Source organism: Mustelus asterias, chromosome 15, assembly GCF_964213995.1.
Source record: "Mustelus asterias chromosome 15, sMusAst1.hap1.1, whole genome shotgun sequence".
In the NCBI taxonomy this organism is placed as follows: domain Eukaryota; kingdom Metazoa; phylum Chordata; class Chondrichthyes; order Carcharhiniformes; family Triakidae; genus Mustelus; species Mustelus asterias.
Genome location: NC_135815.1, coordinates 2,432,594 through 2,450,425, shown reverse-complemented (window position 1 = coordinate 2,450,425; position 17,832 = coordinate 2,432,594). Strand labels below are relative to the sequence as shown.

Here is a 17,832-nt window from a genome sequence, read left to right as displayed (position 1 = left end):
CAAATAATTCTCCATCCCCACGCTCACTGTCACCCCCATGGTCTCACAGGGCAGAAGCTGGAACAGTTGGTGAGTAACCTGCCCAGATGTTTCTGGTTAAATGTGCCTCAAACACAGAATGCTGCAATGTTCCCTTTTCAAAAACAAATCCTCTTCCGGCTCTCAGTTAAACCTGGAGACGAGGAACATATTCAAACTGCTCCTCTCCACCACTAACCATCTGCACCCCCCTACCCACCCCCCTCCCTGCCACCTCCCCCCACCTCCCCACACCTCCCCACACCCCCCACGCTCATTTCACACACCAATTCTGTTAGGGATCATCGCAAAAACTCCAAGGTACAAATGAAGTTAGTTGGACCCGAACTGTTTTTAATTTTGGCATTAGTGTGAGGATAAAGTGTGGTAAAACCCAGGCCAGAGACTCCAAGGTGTTCTGTGAAGTTAGCCCAGACCCTAAGTTTCACATTTGATTTTGGCTTTAGGGTGAGTCTAAGGTGTTTTACTCCAGGTATGATTCAAGTGACCCACTTGGAAGCTTTTATCAAAGAAAGGTTATTTAAAAACAGTTAACATATAATAATAAAAATTAGCATAACTTTTACCACTAACAAGAATTAAAGATGAAACAGTTTAATCCTTAACAGTTAGCTCCCTCTGTTGATGCAATGTAAAGCAACCCCATAGACACACACCATGCTTCAGATGAAGTTAGCACTGAAGCAAGTATGCTCATGTGATGCTGCATTTGCAGATTTTGAACAGCGATGTGAATTGGTCTTTTGAATGTTGGATTAAATCTCGGAGGCTGTCCAGTCTTGGAACATTGAGAAAGTCTCAGGAGAGAGAGAGAGACAGAAACACTGCCTGCTCCCATCAGCTTCTGGCAGCAGCTCAAATCAAAACTAAAACTCGATTGCTCTGTGGAAAATAGCTGTCTGTAGTCACATGACTGAAGCTGTCAATCCTATCCAATCAAGCTCCACTCAGCAATCCCAGGGCACACATTAAAACCAGAGGACACTGCTTTAGTCCAGATGAAAATAAACATTGCTTCAATTATACTGCTTCAGCAACAATAACGGACACCAGTCACAGACAACACGGTGCCAACAAAATTCCAGGGCATGCGAGAAACATCCTGCAGAGAAACTTGATCAAACTACACCTCTTAAAGGTGTTTCACTCCAGGTGTGATTCTATTGACCCACTGGGAAGCCTTTATCAAAACAAACCTTATTTAATAACACAGTTTAACTATATAACTGAAAATCCCAGTGGGCAACCCTAAAAATAGCAAAAATGCATTCACTCAGGTAAAACAAACACCCCAATAATTCGGAGGAACTTTTCATCTGCATTTTCGGCAGTTGCAGACAATCGGCACCGTAATCAGAGCTGAAGTGTAACATAGTCCCCTCACAAGAAACATGACACAAATACATTTCTTAAAGGCACAGTATCATCATAATTCTAAGGAACAGATGGATTTCTTTGTCTCCACAATAAAGACCATCCATCCTCCTGACCCTTTCCTCCTGTAATCTGGGGGTCTGAAGTCTCATGTAGAACCAGGCCAGGTAAGGACGGCAGACCTCCTTCCCTGAGGGATATTAATGAATCAGATGGGTTTTTGCAACTATTAATGATGGTTTCATGGTCACTATTAAAAGTTTTCTTCCATATTTTTACTGAATTCAATCTTCACCATCTGCCGTGGTGGGATTCGAACACAAGTCCCCAGAGCATTACCCTGGGTTTCTGGATTACTAGTCCAGTGACAATATCACTGCACCACCACATCCCGAGACCCCCCTCCTGCCCACTCCCTGTTCCTGACCCTGCAATCAGAATTCACTCCAACCACAACTTCACAGATAAAGATGATGAGTGATATCTGTGTGATTGTGATGTCCACTGTCTATCCCTCCTCAGAATCTTTCACCTCTGCTCTCCTTTCTACACCACTGAGCACACATTCCTGTTTGAAAGTTTCTGATGCACATTCCAGCTCCTGGCACCGCTCTCCCACACTGCCCCTCCTGCTGCTCACATCATTAATATTATATCAGCACCACTGGTGTCTCCCCCAGTGTCTGAATGATCATCTCTGCTGTGTCCCCAAGGCACCATCCGTGGCTTCCTCCTCCTCATCATTTCACCCTCAGAAACCTGCTCAACATCTCCATCTCCACCGTCACTCAGCTGTGTCTCTCCACCTCCTCCATCCATCCCAAGGCTCTTTCCTCTCCCTCCGGATCCCTGCCCGACATGAGGGTTCGGCGAAGAGAAAGCTTCTTCTGCAGCTTAGTGAACAGCCTCACGGCACTAATCCCCCCAGACACCCCGTCAGGATGAAGCCCGAGATGTGGAACTTTGGGGAGTTGCTGAACCTGAGCTCAGCTTCTTCCCCACAGTGAATCCATCAGTAAGATCACTTGACATCACTCCCAGCTCCTCATCATCACAAACTCACCTCCAACTCACTCATCTGGAAGAGGTTATTGCTGTGGATTATTGGAATGAAACTTTACTCACTGGTTACATTCAGCCGGCTTCCTTTCCCCCAGACCCAGGTTCCTTCCCACACTGAGCAGTAATAGACGGCAGTGTCACTGGGCTGCACCATGGTGATTGTCAGAATGAAGCTGTTATTGGAGGTGTCTGTGGAAGGCTGGAAACGCTCAGTGAAACCTGGGCTCCGGTGTATGTTATTCCTTGTATAATGTGTTAAAACTCTCTCCCGATCTTTCCCAGGTCGCTCCCGGTGCCAGTAAACATCAGTGTCTGTCACTGCAGCGTTCCCCATGGTGCACTGTAACCGTGCAGTCTGACCCTCTGTGACACGTTCCACACTCGGAGACTGGGTAAGGACTGGAACAAAAACACAAAACGATAGAAAATATTAGCAGGTCTGACAGCATCTGGTGGAGAGAGAATAGAGCCAATGTTTCGAGTCTGGATGACCCTTCGTCAGAGCTGAAGACAAATAAAATCAGACAGGATTTAGACTGTTGGGGGCGGCGGGGGCTGTAAATAAGAATAGCATAGACAGATAGGGAAAAGGAATGTAAATGGTGATGATAAAGGCTGAGAATGGTGATAATGGTGTCCATTCAGAGACTGGAATGTGTAAATGGCAGAACACAGGTACAGAGTGTAGGAATGTGGCAGTCATCCCGAATGGGCTGGTGGGGGGGTGGCGGGGGGGTCCGGGGGACAAGATGGGACTGGATCAGTTTTAAAGAAATCAATAGGATAAAGAAATCAGTGAATTAAAGAAATCAATGGTTGTAATCTCAGGATTACTCCCTGTTCCACGTGCCAGTGAGGCTAGAAATAGGAAGATAGTGCAGCTCAACACGTGGCTAAACAGCTGGTGTAGGAGGGAGGGTTTCAGATATCTGGACCATTGGGATCTCTTCAGGGGAAGGTGGGACCTGTACAAGAAGGACAGGTTGCATCTAAACTGGAAAGGCATAAATATTCTAGCTGGGAGGTTTGCTAGTGTCACACAGGAGGATTTAAACTAGTTTGGCAGGGGGGTGGGATCTAAAACAAAGGTGAATTAACTGAAGGAGAACCAGAGAGTAGAACCAGTAAGACTCAGAGAAACAGCAGGCAGGGTGGGATTGCTAATCAGAGGGTCTGGTGGACTGAAGTGCATTTGTTTCAATGTGAGAAGTGTAACAGGTAAGGCAGGTGAACTTAGAGCTTGGATTAGTACTTGGAACTATGATGTTGTTACCATTACAGAGACTTGGTTAAGGGGAGGACAGGATTGGCAGCTTAACATTCAAGGTACAGATGTTTCAGGCAGAATAGAGGTGGATGTAAAAGGGGTGGGGGAGTTGCACTACTGGTTAAGGAGAATATCACAGCTGTACTCTGGGGGGACACCTCGGAGGGCTCATACAGCGAGGTAATGTAGGTAGAGCTCAGGAATAGGAAAGGTGTAGTCACAATGTTGGGGATTTACTATAGGCCACCAAAAGCCAGCGGGAGATTGAGGAACAGATATGTAGGCAGATTTGGCAAGGTGTAAAAGTAACAGGGTTATTGTGGTGGGAGATTTTAACTTCCCCTATATTGACTGGGACTCACTTAGTGCTAGGGGCGTGGATGAGGCAGAGCATCCAAGAGGGCTTCTTGAAACAATATGTAGATAGTCCAACTAGGGAAGGGGCCATACTGGACCTGGTGTTGGGGAATGAGCCCAGCCAGGTGGTCGATGTTTCAGTAGGGGAGCAGTTCAGAAACAGTGGCCACAATTCAGTAAGCTTTACCGTTGGATGAAAAAAAGTATAGTCCTCAAGTGAAGGTGCTAAACTGGGGGAAGGCTAATTCCAACAATATTAGGCAGGAACTGAAGAATGTAGATTGGGGGCAGATGTTTGAGGGCAAATCAACATCTGGCATGTGGGCGAATTTCAAGTAGAAGTTGATAGGGACTCAGGACCGACACATTCCTGTAAGGATGAAAGATAAGTATGGCAAGTTTTGGGAACCTTGTATAACGAGAGATATTGTGAGCCGAGTCAAAGAGAAAAGGGAAGCATTTGTCAAGGCCAGGAGGCTGGGAACACACGAAGCAAGTGTGGAATACAAGGAAAGTAGAAAGAAACTTAAGCAAGGAGTAAGGAGGGCTAAAAGAGGTCACGAAAAATAATTGGCCAGCAGGATTAAGAAAAATCCCAAGGCTTTTCATACATATATAAAGAGAAAGAGGGTAGCCAGGTAGAGGGTTGGCCTACTCAAAGACAAGGGAGGGAATCTATCCATGGAGCCAGAGGAAATGGGTGAGGTATTAAATGAGTACTTTGGGTCAGTATTCACCAAAGAGAAGGACTGGGTGGACGAGGAATCTGGGAAAGGGTGTGTAGATAGTTTGAGTCATGTTGAGATCAAAAAGGTGGAGATATTGGGATTCTTGAGAAACATTAAGGTAGACAAGTCCCCAGTGCCTGATAGGATATACCCCAAAGTACTGAGAGAGGCAAGGGAGGAAATTGAGAGAAATCTTTGTACCCTCACTGGCTACAGGGGAGGTCATGATGTGGAGATGCCGGCGTTGGACTGGGATAAGCACAGTAAGAAGTCTCACAACACCAGGTTAAAGTCCAAAAGGTTTATTTGGTAGCACAAGCTTTCGGACTATCGCTCCTCCTTCAGGTGAGTCTCACCTGAAGAAGGAGCGAGACTCCGAAAGCTTGTGTTACCAAATAAACCTGTTGGACTTTAACCTGGTGTTGTGAGACTTCTTACTGTACAGGGGAGGTCCCAGAGGATTGGAGAATAACCAATGTTGTTCCTTTGTTTAAGAAGGGTAACAAGAATAATCCAGGTAATTACAGGCCAGTGAGCCTTACATCAGTGGTAGGGAAATTATTGGAGAGGATTCTTCGAGACAGGATTTAGTCCCACTTGGAAATAAGTGAACGTATTCGCGAGAGGCAACATGTTTTGTGAAGGTGAGGTCATGTCTCACTAATTTGATCAAATTCTTTGAGGAAGTGATGAAGATGATTGATGAGGGTAGGGCAGTGGATGTTGTCTACATGGACTTCAGTAAGGCCTTTGACAAGGTCCCTCATGGCAGACTGGTGCAGAAGGTGAAGTCGCATGGGATCAGAGGTGAGCTGGCAAGGTGGATACAAAACTGGCTCTGTCAAAGAACAAAGGACAAAGAACAGTACAGCACAGGAAACAGGCCCTTCGGCCCTCCAAGCCTGTGCCGCTCCTTGGTCCAACTAGACCAATCGTTTGTATCCCTCCATTCCCAGGCTGCTCATGTGACTATCCAGGTAAGTCACGATGTCAGCGTGCCTGCCTCCACCACCCTACTTGGCAGCGCATTCCAGGCCCCCACCACCCTCTGTGTAAAAAACATCCCTCTAATATCTGAGTTATTCTTCGCCCCTCTCACCTTGAGCCCATGACCCCTCGTGAACGTCACTTCTGATCTGGGAAAAAGCTTCCCACCATTCACCCTATCTATCCCCTTCATAATCTTGTACACCTCTATTAGATCACCCCTCATTCTCCGTCTTTCCAGGGAGAACAACCCCAGTTTACCCAATCTCTCCTCATAGCTAAGACCCTCCATACCAGGCAACATCCTGGTAAACCTTCTCTGCACTCTCTCTAACGCCTCCACGTCCTTCTGGTAGTGCGGCGACCAGAACTGGACGCAGTACTCCAAATGTGGCCTAACCAGCGTTCTATACAGCTGCATCGTCAGACTCCAGCTTTTATACTCTATACCCCGTCCTATAAATGCAAGCATACCATATGCCTTCTTCACCATCTTCTCCACCTGTGTTGCCACCTTCAAGGATTTGTGGACTTGCACACCTAGGTCCCTCTGTGTTTCTATACTCCTGATGACTCTGCCATTTATTGTATAACTCCTCCCTACATTATTTCTTCCAAAATGCATCACTTCGCATTTATCCAGATTAAACTCCACCTGCCACCTCTCCGCCCAATTTTCCAGCCGATCTATATCCTGCTGTATTGCCCGACAATGCTCTTCGCTATCCGCAAGTCCAGCCATTTTCGTGTCATCCGCAAACTTGCTGATTACACCAGTTACACCTTCTTCCAAATCATTTATATATATCACAAATAGCAGAGGTCCCAGTACAGAGCCCTGCGGAACACCACTGGTCACAGACCTCCAGCCGGAAAAAGACCCTTCGACCACTACCCTCTGTCTCCTATGGCCAGAAGACAGAGGGTAGAAGTGGAAGGGTGCGTTTTTGAATGGAGGGCTGTGACAAGTGGTGTTCCTCAGGGATCAGTGCTGGGACCTTTGCTGTTTGTAATATATATAAATGATTTGGAGGAAAATGTAACTGGTTTGATTGGTAAGTTTGCGGACGCCACAAAGGTTGGTGGATTTGCAGATAGCGATGAGGACCATCAGAGGATACAGCAGGATATAGATAGGTTGGAGCTTGGGCGGAGAGATGGCAGATGGAGTTTAATCCGGACAATTGTGAGGTAATGCATTTTGGAAGGTCTAATACAGATAGGAAATATACAGTAAATGGCAGAACCCTTTCGAGTATTGAGAGGCAAAGGGATCTGGGTATATAGTTACACAGGTCACTGAGAGTGGCAACGCAGGTGGAGAAGGTAGTCAAGAAGGCATACGGCATGCATGCCTTCATCAACTGGGGCATTGAGTTTTAAAATTGGCAAGTCGTGTTGCAGCTTTATAGAACCTTCGTTCGGCCACACTGTGTTCAATTCTGGTCGCCACATTACCAGAAGGATGTGGAGGCTTTGGAGAGGCTACAGAAAAGATTTACCAGGATGTTGCCTGGTATGGAGGGCATTAGCTATGAAGAGAGGTTGGAGAAACTTGGTTTGTTCTCACTGGAACGATGGAGGTTGAGGGGCGACCTGATAGAAGTCTACACGATTATGAGGGGCATGGACAGAGTGGATATTCAGAAGCTTTTTCCCAGGGTGGAAGAGTCAATTACTCGGAGGCATAGGTTTAAGGTGTGAGGGGCAAGGTTTAAAGGAAATGTACAAGGCAAGGTTTTTTACACAGAGGGTGGTGGGTGCCTGGAACTCGCTGCCAGGGGTTACGGTGGAAGCGGATACGGTAGTGAGTTTTAAGGGGCGACTGGACAAATACATGAATAGGATGGGAATAGAGGGATATGGTCCCTGGAAGGGTAGGGGGTTTTAGTTCAGTCGGGCAGCATGGTCGGTGCAGGCTTGGAAAGGCCGAAGGGCCTGTTCCTGTGCTGTAATTTTCTTTGTTCTTTAAATTCTGAGCTGAAAGTACAGGACCTTGGTGAGACCACATTTGGAATATTGTGTGCAGTTCTGGTCACCTCACTATAAGAAGGATGTGGAAGCGCTGGAAAGAGTGCAGAGGAGATTTACCAGGATGCTGCCTGGTTTGGAGGTTCGGTCTTATGAGGAAAGGTTGAGGGAGCTAGGTCTGTTCTCTCTGGAGCGGAGGAGGCTGAGGGGAGACTTAATAGAGGTTTATAAAATGATGAAGGGGATAGATAGAGTGAACGTTCAAAGACTATTTCCTCGGGTGGATGGAGCTATTACAAGGGGGCATAACTATAGGGTTCGTGGTGGGAGATACAACAAAGAACAAAGAACAAAGAACAATACAGCACAGGAACAGGCCCTTCGGCCCTCCAAGCCCGCGCCGCTCCCCGGTCCAGGATTGAATCCTGAATCCAGGATCCCCGCCCAATTTTCCAGCCTATCTACATACCAATATCCTATCCACCGAGCTGTCCCTCACAGCTACGATGCTTTGTTCATTACAACCTATTAACTCACCCCCACCCCCCCATTCCAGACCATGTGATCTCCAGGGAGAGGCGAAAACCCAGAGTGAAAAACCCCAGGGCCAATATGGGGAAAAAAAAATCTGGGAAATTCCTCTCCGACCCCCTGAGGCGATCGAAACGAGTCCAGGAGATCACAATGGCCCTGATCGGAAAATACTTCCCAACCCTAGTCATTTCCACTTCCACGAGAAACAAGGAACAATTAGCCCGCGCCGCTCCCTGGTCCAAACTAGACCACTCTTTTGTATCCCTCCATTCCCACTCCGGTCATATAGCTGTCTAGATAAGTCTTAAACGTTCCCAGTGTGTCCGCCTCCACCACCTTGCCCGGCAACACATTCCAGGCCCCCACGACCCTCTGTGTGAAATATGTCCTTCTGATATCTGTGTTAAACCTCCCCCCCTTCACCTTGAACCTATGACCCCTCGTGAACGTCACCACCGACCCGGGGAAAAGCTTCCCACCGTTCACCCTATCTATGCCTTTCATAATTTTATACACCTCTATTAAGTCTCCCCTCATCCTCCGTCTTTCCAAGGAGAACAACCCCAGTTTCCCCAATCTCTCCTCATAACCAAGCCCCTCCATACCAGGCAACATCCTGGTAAACCTCCTCTGTACTCTCTCCAAAGCCTCCACGTCCTTCTGGTAGTGTGGCGACCAGTACTGGACGCAGTATTCCAAATGCGGCCGAACCAACGTTCTATACATCTGCAACATCAGACCCCAACTTTTATACTCTATGCCCCGTCCTATGAAGGCAAGCATGCCATATGCCTTCTTCACCACCTTCTCCACCTGTGACGTCACCTTCAAAGATCTGTGGACTTGCACACCCAGGTCCCTCTGCGTCTCTACACCCTTTATGGTTCTTCCATTTATCGTGTAGCTCCTCCTTACATTATTCCCACCAAAATGCATCACTTCGCATTTATCAGGATTGAACTCCATCTGCCATTTCCTTGCCCAAATTTCCAGCCTATCTATATCCTTCTGTAGCCTCTGACAATGTTCCTCACTATCTGCAAGTCCTGCCAGTTTTGTGTCGTCCGCAAACTTACTGATCACCCCAGTTACTCCTTCTTCCAGATCATTTATATAAATCACAAACAGCAGAGGTCCCAATACAGAGCCCTGCGGTACACCACTAGTCACAGGCCTCCAGCCGGAAAAAGACCCTTCCACTACCACCCTCTGTCTTCTATGACCAAGCCAGTTCTCCACCCATCTAGCCACCTCCCCCTTTATCCCATGGGATCCAACCTTTTTCACTAGCCTACCATGAGGGACTTTGTCAAACGCTTTACTAAAGTCCATATGGACAACATCCACGGCCCTTCCTTCGTCAACCATTTTGGTCACTTCTTCAAAAAACACCACCAGGTTAGTGAGGCATGACCTCCCTCTCACAAAACACAGGAAGGATATCAGAGGTAGGTTCTTTACGCAGAGAGTGGTTGGGGTGTGGAATGGACTGCCTGCAGTGATAGTGGAGTCAGACACTTTAGGAACATTTGAGCGGTCCAAGAAGTGGCTGATGAAATTCAACTGGGCAAGTGCAAGGTCGTACACTTTGGAAAAAAGAATAGAGGCATGGACTATTTTCTAAACGGTGACAAAATTCATAATGCTAAAGTGCAAAGGGACTTGGGAGTCCTAGTCCAGGATTCTCTAAAGGTAAACTTGCAGGTTGAGTCCGTAATTAAGAAAGCAAATGTAATGTTGTCATTTATCTCAAGAGGCTTGGAATACAAAAGCAGGGATGTACTTCTGAGGCTTTATAAAGCACTGGTTAGGCCCCATTTGGAGTACTGTGAGCAATTTTGGGCCCCACATCTCAGGAAGGACATACTGGCACTGGAGCGGGTCCAGCGGAGATTCACACGGATGATCCCAGGAATGGTAGGCCTGACATACGATGAACGTCTGAGGATCGTGGGATTATATTCATTGGAGTTTAGGAGGTTGAGGGGAGATCTGATAGAAACTTACAAGATAATGAACGGCTTAACATAGAACATAGAACATAGAAAGCCACAGCACAAACAGGCCCTTCGGCCCACAAGTTGCGCCGATCATATCCCTACCTCTAGGCCTATCTATAGCCCTCAATCCCATTAAATCCCATGTACTCATCCAGAAGTCTCTTAAAAGACCCCAACGAGTTTGCCTCCACCACCACCGACGTCAGCCGATTCCACTCACCCACCACCCTCTGAGTGAAAAACTTACCCCTGACATCTCCTCTGTACCTACCCCCCAGCACCTTAAACCTGTGTCCTCTCGTAGAAACCATTTCAGCCCTTGGAAATAGCCTCTGAGAGTCTACCCTATCCAGACCTCTCAACATCTTGTAAACCTCTATCAGGTCACCTCTCATCCTTCGTCTCTCCAGGGAGAAGAGACCAAGCTCCCTCAACCTATCCTCATAAGGCATGCCCCCCAATCCAGGCAACATCCTTGTAAATCTCCTCTGCACCCTTTCAATGGCTTCAACATCTTTCCTGTAATGAGGTGACCAGAACTGCGCGCAGTACTCCAAGTGGGGTCTAACCAGGGTCCTATAAAGCTGCAGCATAATCTCCCGACTCCTAAACTCAATCCCTCGATTAATGAAGGCTAGTACGCCGTACGCCTTCTTGACCGCATCCTCCACCTGCGAGGCCGATTTAAGAGTCCTATGGACCCGGACCCCAAGGTCCTTCTGATCCTCTACACTGCTAAGAATGGTACCCTTCATATTATACTGCTGCTTCATCCCATTGGATCTGCCAAAATGGATCACTACACACTTATCCGGGTTGAAGTCCATCTGCCACTTCTCCGCCCAGTCTTGCATTCTATCTATGTCTCGCTGCAACTTCTGACATCCCTCCAAACTATCCACAACACCACCTACCTTGGTGTCGTCAGCAAACTTACCAACCCATCCCTCCACTTCCTCATCCAGGTCATTTATGAAAATGACAAACAGCAAGGGTCCCAGAACAGATCCCTGGGGCACTCCACTGGTCACTGACCTCCACGCAGAGAAAGACCCCTCCACAGCCACTCTCTGCCTTCTGCAGGCAAGCCAGTTCCGGATCCACAAGGCAACAGCCCCTTGGATCCCATGCCCTCTCACTTTCTCAAGAAGTCTTGCATGGGGGACCTTATCGAACGCCTTGCTGAAGTCCATATAGACCACATCCACCGCTCTTCCTTCGTCAATGTGTTTGGTCACATTTTCAAAGAACTCAACCAGGCTCGTAAGGCACGACCTGCCCTTGACAAAGCCGTGCTGACTACTTTTGATCATACTAAACTTCTCTAGATGATCATAAATCCTGTCTCTCAGGATCCTCTCCATCAACTTACCAACCACTGAGGTTAGACTCACCGGTCGGTAATTTCCCGGGCTGTCCCTGTTCCCTTTCTTGAATATAGGGACCACATCCGCAATCCTCCAATCCTCCGGAACCTCTCCCGTCTCCATTGACGATGCAAAGATCATCGCCAAAGGCTCCGCAATCTCCTCCCTCGCCTCCCACAGTAACCTGGGGTACATCCCATCCGGTCCCGGCGACTTACCAACCTTGATGCCATTCAATAGTTCCAACACATCCTCTTTCTTTATGTCCACATGCTCGATCCTTTCTGTCCACCGCAAACCAGCAGTACAACCACCCAGATCCCTTTCCACCGTGAATACCGAGGTAAAGTATTCATTAAGCACCTCCGCCATTTCTAACGGTTCCGCACAAACTTTTCCCCCTTCACCTTTTAAGGGTCCTATGTCTTCACATTTCATCCTTTTACTCTTGACATATTTGTAGAAAGCCTTGGGATTCTCCTTAATCTTACCCACCAAGGTCTTCTCATGACCCCTTCTCGCTCTCCTAATTTCCTTCTTAAGCTCCTTCCTACATCCCATATACTCCTCTAAATCCTTAACACCTCCTAGCTCTCTGAACCTTCTGTACGCCTCTCTTTTCTTATTCACCAGGTTCATCACAACCTTCGTGCACCACGGTTCCCGTACCCTACCAACACCCCCCTGTCTCATCGGAACGTTGTCATTAGATAGGATGGACGTAGGGAAGTTGTTTCCATTAACAGGGTAGACTAGGACGCGGGGGCACAGCCTTAGAATAAAAGGGAGTCACTTTAGAACAGAGATGAGGAGAAATTTCTTCAGCCAGAGAGTGGTGGGTCTGTGGAATTCATTGCCACAGAGGGCTGTGGAGGCCGAGACGTTGAGCGTCTTCAAGACAGAAATTGATAAATTCTTGATTTCTCGAGGAATTAAGGGCTATGGGGAGAGAGCGGGTAAATGGAGTTGAAATCAACCATGATTGAATGGTGGAGTGGACTCGATGGGCCGAATGGCCTTACTTCCGCTCCTATGTCTTATGGTCTTCTGGTCTTATATCCTGGGGATTACAGTGTGCTGACCTCAGCATTACAGATGTGTTGATATAACAATGGAATACAATGTTGTCCTCACACTGTGGAACAGCTCTCTCAGACAAAGCTCCTCCTCCCAGTTATTGTTTTAATTCATTCATGGGATGTGGGTGTCACTGGCTAGACCAGCATTAATTACCCATCCCTAACGGTCCCTGGAGAAGGTGGTGGTGAACTGCCTTCGAGAAACACTGCAGTCCATGGAATTAACTTTTCTGAACTATTTGTGTTTCTCACAATCTGAAGCAGCTGTGGGAATGAGAATGGGGAATGTCTGCAACATTAGAAGAGTGTGATGATACTGTGCCTTTAAGAAACATATTTGTGTCTTGTTTCTTGTGCAGGATGTTCTTTGCAGTCAGTTCTATGTATCGGTGCCACTTTGTCTGTAACTGGCAGCCCACATGTTGATGCTGCAGATGCATAATTGATCCGAATTGCTGGATCTCTGTCCAGAAGTGTTAAGAGTCTGGAAACCTCGCATCCACATGAGCTATATATTTTGTGCTAACTGATTCTGAAGAAGGATGTGTGTCTTTGGGGATATTGCTTAAATTGGCATGATAGAGATAGATTGAAGTTCAGAATTATACCTTGTCATGTTTAAAGTTCAAAGAAGAACAAAGAAAAGTACAGCACAGGAACAGGCCCTTCGGCCCTCCAAGCTTGTGTTAATCATGATGTCCAAACTAAACTTTAAAAAAAACCTTCTGTATCCCTCTGTTCCCTCCCTACTCATGTCCCCATCCAGATGCTTCTTAAACATTGCTAATGTGCCTGCTTCCACCACTTCCTCTGGCAGCGCGTTCCAGCACCCACTGTGGAAGTTAAATTGTTAAAACTAAGGTTGCATAAGTCTCTGTCAGCCAATGGGAAATCAGCATACAGGCCTTCAATGGGGTCAGTGCTTGCGTATTTCGCATGAACGGCTGGCCTTCACCTGCATAAATCCCATAAACTTTCTGTTTTTGGCCTTCACCAGAGGATAAGAAAAATCAGAGTTTTCCGTAACGGAATACCAAGGGCAAGATATGGGGACATGCGATACAAATGCAGGATTAGCAGGAGACAGTTTTCATCGAATAAGAAAGGGTGAAAAGCTCGGGTCTGATTGGTGAATATGTATGCAAATGAAGGATTGGAAAAATTGCTTGTTTCTCATTTGCTGTAATTAACTATAATCGCCAAGTTGTTTGGATGTAACTTCAGAAACATTCTGCAGAGGACTGTTTCACCTCGTGCACAAGTAATTAAAGATTGTAAGATCGAGTTCTCATTGTGTCTCGCACTGTTTGTTCCCAAGTCGACGATAGGAGCTAATAGTGCCTCATGTTGCTGGTACCCTAGATCTCCCACATCACCACTCTCTGCATGAAAAACTTCCCCCCGTACATCTCCCTTAAACTTCCTCCCTCTCACCTTGAACCCGTGCCCCCTTGTAATTGACACTTTCACCCTGGGTAAAAGCCTCTGACTCTCCATCCTGTCTGTGCCTCTCATAATTTTGTAGACCTCTATCAGGTCTCCCCTCAGCCTCTGTCTTTCCAGTGAAAACAATCCTAGTTTATTCAACCTCTCCTCATAGCCAACACCCTCGAGACCAGGCAACATCCTGGTGAACCTTCTTTGCACTCTCTCCAAAGCTTCCACGTCCTTCTGGTATTGTGGTGACCAGAACTGCACGCAATACTCCAAATGCGGCCCAACTAAGGTTTATATAGCTGCAACATGATTTCCCAACTCTTGTACACAATCAGTATGTCAATTAGTAAAAGTTATGCTCATTCTTTTTGTTAAATTCAAACTGTGTTGTTAAATAAAGTTTGTTTTAATAAAAGCTTCCTGTTGGGTTAATAGAATCACACCTGGAGTGAAACATCTTATCCTCACACGAATGCCCAAATCAAATAAAGTTGGGATCTGGGCTAACTTCACAATCTACCTCGGAGTTTCTGATCTGGTCCCTAACTGGAGACAGTCAGACATTTAAAGGGGCCAGACCTCCCCACAGATCAACAGAACCACAGCCTTTTGGGTCTCTGAAAACTGAGGCCTCTCTCCAGGGAATGGGTCCGGGGGGTCAGATTAGGGTCAGTGGTGTCTCTTCCCTCCACTCCCTGAATGCAGGATCTTTCCTGCTGCCATCTTCAACATGGTGGGTACGGGAGTGGGGGTAACTGGGAAGAAGGGACCTGTTCCCATGGGATGGTCTTCATCTGAATCATGCTGGGATCAGAGTCCTAGCAAATTGCATTACTAAGGCAGTAGATAGGGCTTTAAACTGAATAGGGGGTGCGGCGAGCGTTCAGTTGTCGGGGAAATTAGAAAACCCAAATTGAAGGAGGATGTAAGAGTGCTGGTTAGCGATGTGGCCGATGGTTACCAGACAATAAAAGAGAGGGACAGAACGGGTGAATGTCTTAATGCACCAAGGAATTATAAAAGATTCGGTAAATTTACCAGTAGAACAAATTAAAAAGCTTTGTATCTGAATGCACAAAACATTCAGAACAATGAAGGAGATTGTCATCGACTTCAGGAAGTGTAAAGGAGAACGGGGAGGAAGTAGACAGGGTCGAGAGCTTCAAGTTTTTAGGTGTCCAAATCACCAACAACCTGTCCTGGTCCCCCCATGCCGACACTCTAGTTAAGAAAGCCCCACCAACGCCTTTATTTTCTCAGAAGACTAAGGAAATGTGGCATGTCAGCTCCAACTCTCGCCAACCTTTACAGATGCACCATAGAAAGCATTCTTTCTGGTTGTACCACAGCTTGGTATGGCTCCTGCTCTGTTCAAGACCGCAAGAAACTACAGAATGTTGTGCATGTAGCCCAGTCCATCACGCAAACCAGCCTCCCATCCACTGACTCTGTCTACACTTCCTGCTGCCTCGGCAAAGCAGCCCTGGACATTCTCTCTTCCATCTTCTTCTGTCAGGAAAATGACACAAAAATCTGGGTCACGTACCAACTGACTCAAGAACAGCTTCTTCCCTGCTGCTGTCAGACGTTTGAATGGACTTACCTTGCATTAAGTTGATTTTTCTCTACACCCGAGCTATGACTGTAACACTACATTCTGCACCCTCTCGTTTCCTCCTCTATGAACGGTATGCTTTGTCTGTATAGCGAGCAAGAAACAATACTTTTCACTGTATGTTAATACATTGGACAATGATCAATCAAATCAGATCAAATCAAATCAAAATCAAAATTAATGAGTGGTGCAGGACAGAGGGAGAGATTTTCGGCAGGAGTACTGAGGGTGAGTAAAGTGCTGTGATTTCTTTATTTATTTAATCCGTTTCTTCGCGGGCTTTTTTCAAGGGTTTAAACTCTGAGGAAGTGGGAGTAGGCTGCTGGGGATTCTGGGAGATTGTGTTTTTTAGTATAAAAGTCACTCTATACAGCGGGCAGCGTCGGCAGTGGGCTTTGGAGTGAGTGGGAAGCTGAGTGAAAGCTGTCAGGGCTTTGGTTCACAGGGCTTAGGCAGAAAGGGCGAGCAGGGGTGAGTTTAATTCATTTTTGCTGTTTCTACCTGGTACTGGCAAGGTATCAAGAGGGGATGGGTGTGCAGGCAGTGCTATGTTCCTCTTGCACCATGTTTGAGGTGAGGGATGACGTCAGTGTCCCTGCTGATTACATCTGTGGGAAGTGCACCCATCTGCAGCTCCTCCAAAACCGTGTTAGGGAACTGGGGCTGGGGTTGGATGAACTTCGGATCATTAGGGACGCAGAGGTGGCCATAGACAGAAGCTTTAGGGATACAGTAACTCTGAGGAATGAAAACAGATGGGTGACGGTGAGAGGGGCTGGGAGGAAGCAGTCAGTGCAGAGATCCCCTGTGGTCGTTCCCCTTAGCAACAAGTATTCCGCTTTGGATACGGTTGAGGGGGGTGACATACCAGTGGTGAGCCGCAGTGAGAGGATCTCCAGCACTGTGTCCATCTCTGTGGCTCAGGCGGGTAAGGGGGAGAGCGGAAGGGCAATAGTTATTGGGGACTCGTTAGTTAGAGGGATCGATAGGAGGTTCAGTGGCAGCAAAAGAGACTCACGGGTGGTATGCTGCCTACCGGAAGCCAGGATCCGTGACGACTCGGACCGTGTCTTCCGGATTCATAAGGGGGAGGGGAAAGGAGTCACAAGTCATGGTACACATTGGTACCAACGACGTAGGCAAGAGAAAGGAAGGGGATTTAAAACAGGAATTTCGGGAGCTGGGATGGAAGCTGAGAGCCAAGACAAAACATGTGGTCATCTCTGGTACGTTACCGGTGCCACGTGATAGCGAGTTGAGGAACAGGGAGAGAGTGCAGTTAAACAAATGGTTGCAGGGATGGTGTAGGAGGGAGGGTTTCTGATACGTGGATAATTGGAACACATTCTGGGGAAGTTGGGACCTGTACAAACAGGACGGGGTGCACCTGAACCAGAGGGGCACCAATATCCTGGGAGGGAAATTTGCAACGGCTCTTCAGGGGGGTTCAAGCTAATTTGTCTGGGGAGTGGGAAAAGGAGTTGTAGTCCAGAAGTCAGTGTTGAGGGTGGTGAGGTATTGGGGAAGGTATCAGGGTCAAGGGTGGGTACCGGTAGACAGGAAGGTGGGTTGAAGTGTGTCTACTTCAATGCAAGGAGCATCCGGAACAAAGTAGATGAACTTGGGGCATGGATTGGTACTTGGGACTACGATGTTGTGGCCATTACGGAGAGGTGGGTAGAACAAGGACAGGAATGGTTGTTGGACGTTCCGGGCTATAGATGTTTCAGTAAGTGTAGGGAAGCTGGTAAAAGAGGTGAAGGAGTGGCATTGTTAATCAAGGATAGTCTCACGGCTGCAGAAAGGCACTTCGAGGGGGATCTGCACACTGAGGTAATATGGGCTGAAGTTAGAAATAGGAAAGGAGCGGTCACGTTGTTAGGAGTTTACTATAGGCCCCCTAATAGTAATAGAGATGTGGAGGAAGAAATTGCTAAGCAGATTATGGATATGTGTGGGGGTCACAGGGTAGTTGTCATGGGGGACTTTAACTTTCCAAATATTGATTGGAACCT

At 47.2% G+C, this 17,832-nt stretch overlaps 1 protein-coding gene across 1 annotated transcript in view; it reads right to left on the bottom strand.

Moving 5' to 3' along the window:
• Nucleotides 1-17,832, bottom strand: part of LOC144504769 (immunoglobulin gamma-1 heavy chain-like) — a 50,094-nt gene that overhangs the window by 14,540 nt on the left and 17,722 nt on the right. Inside the window, exon 2 of the mRNA XM_078230513.1 lies at nt 2,539-2,874. Within this exon, the coding sequence (XP_078086639.1) occupies nt 2,539-2,874 (336 nt within the window). The remainder of the gene's footprint in view (nt 1-2,538; nt 2,875-17,832) is intronic.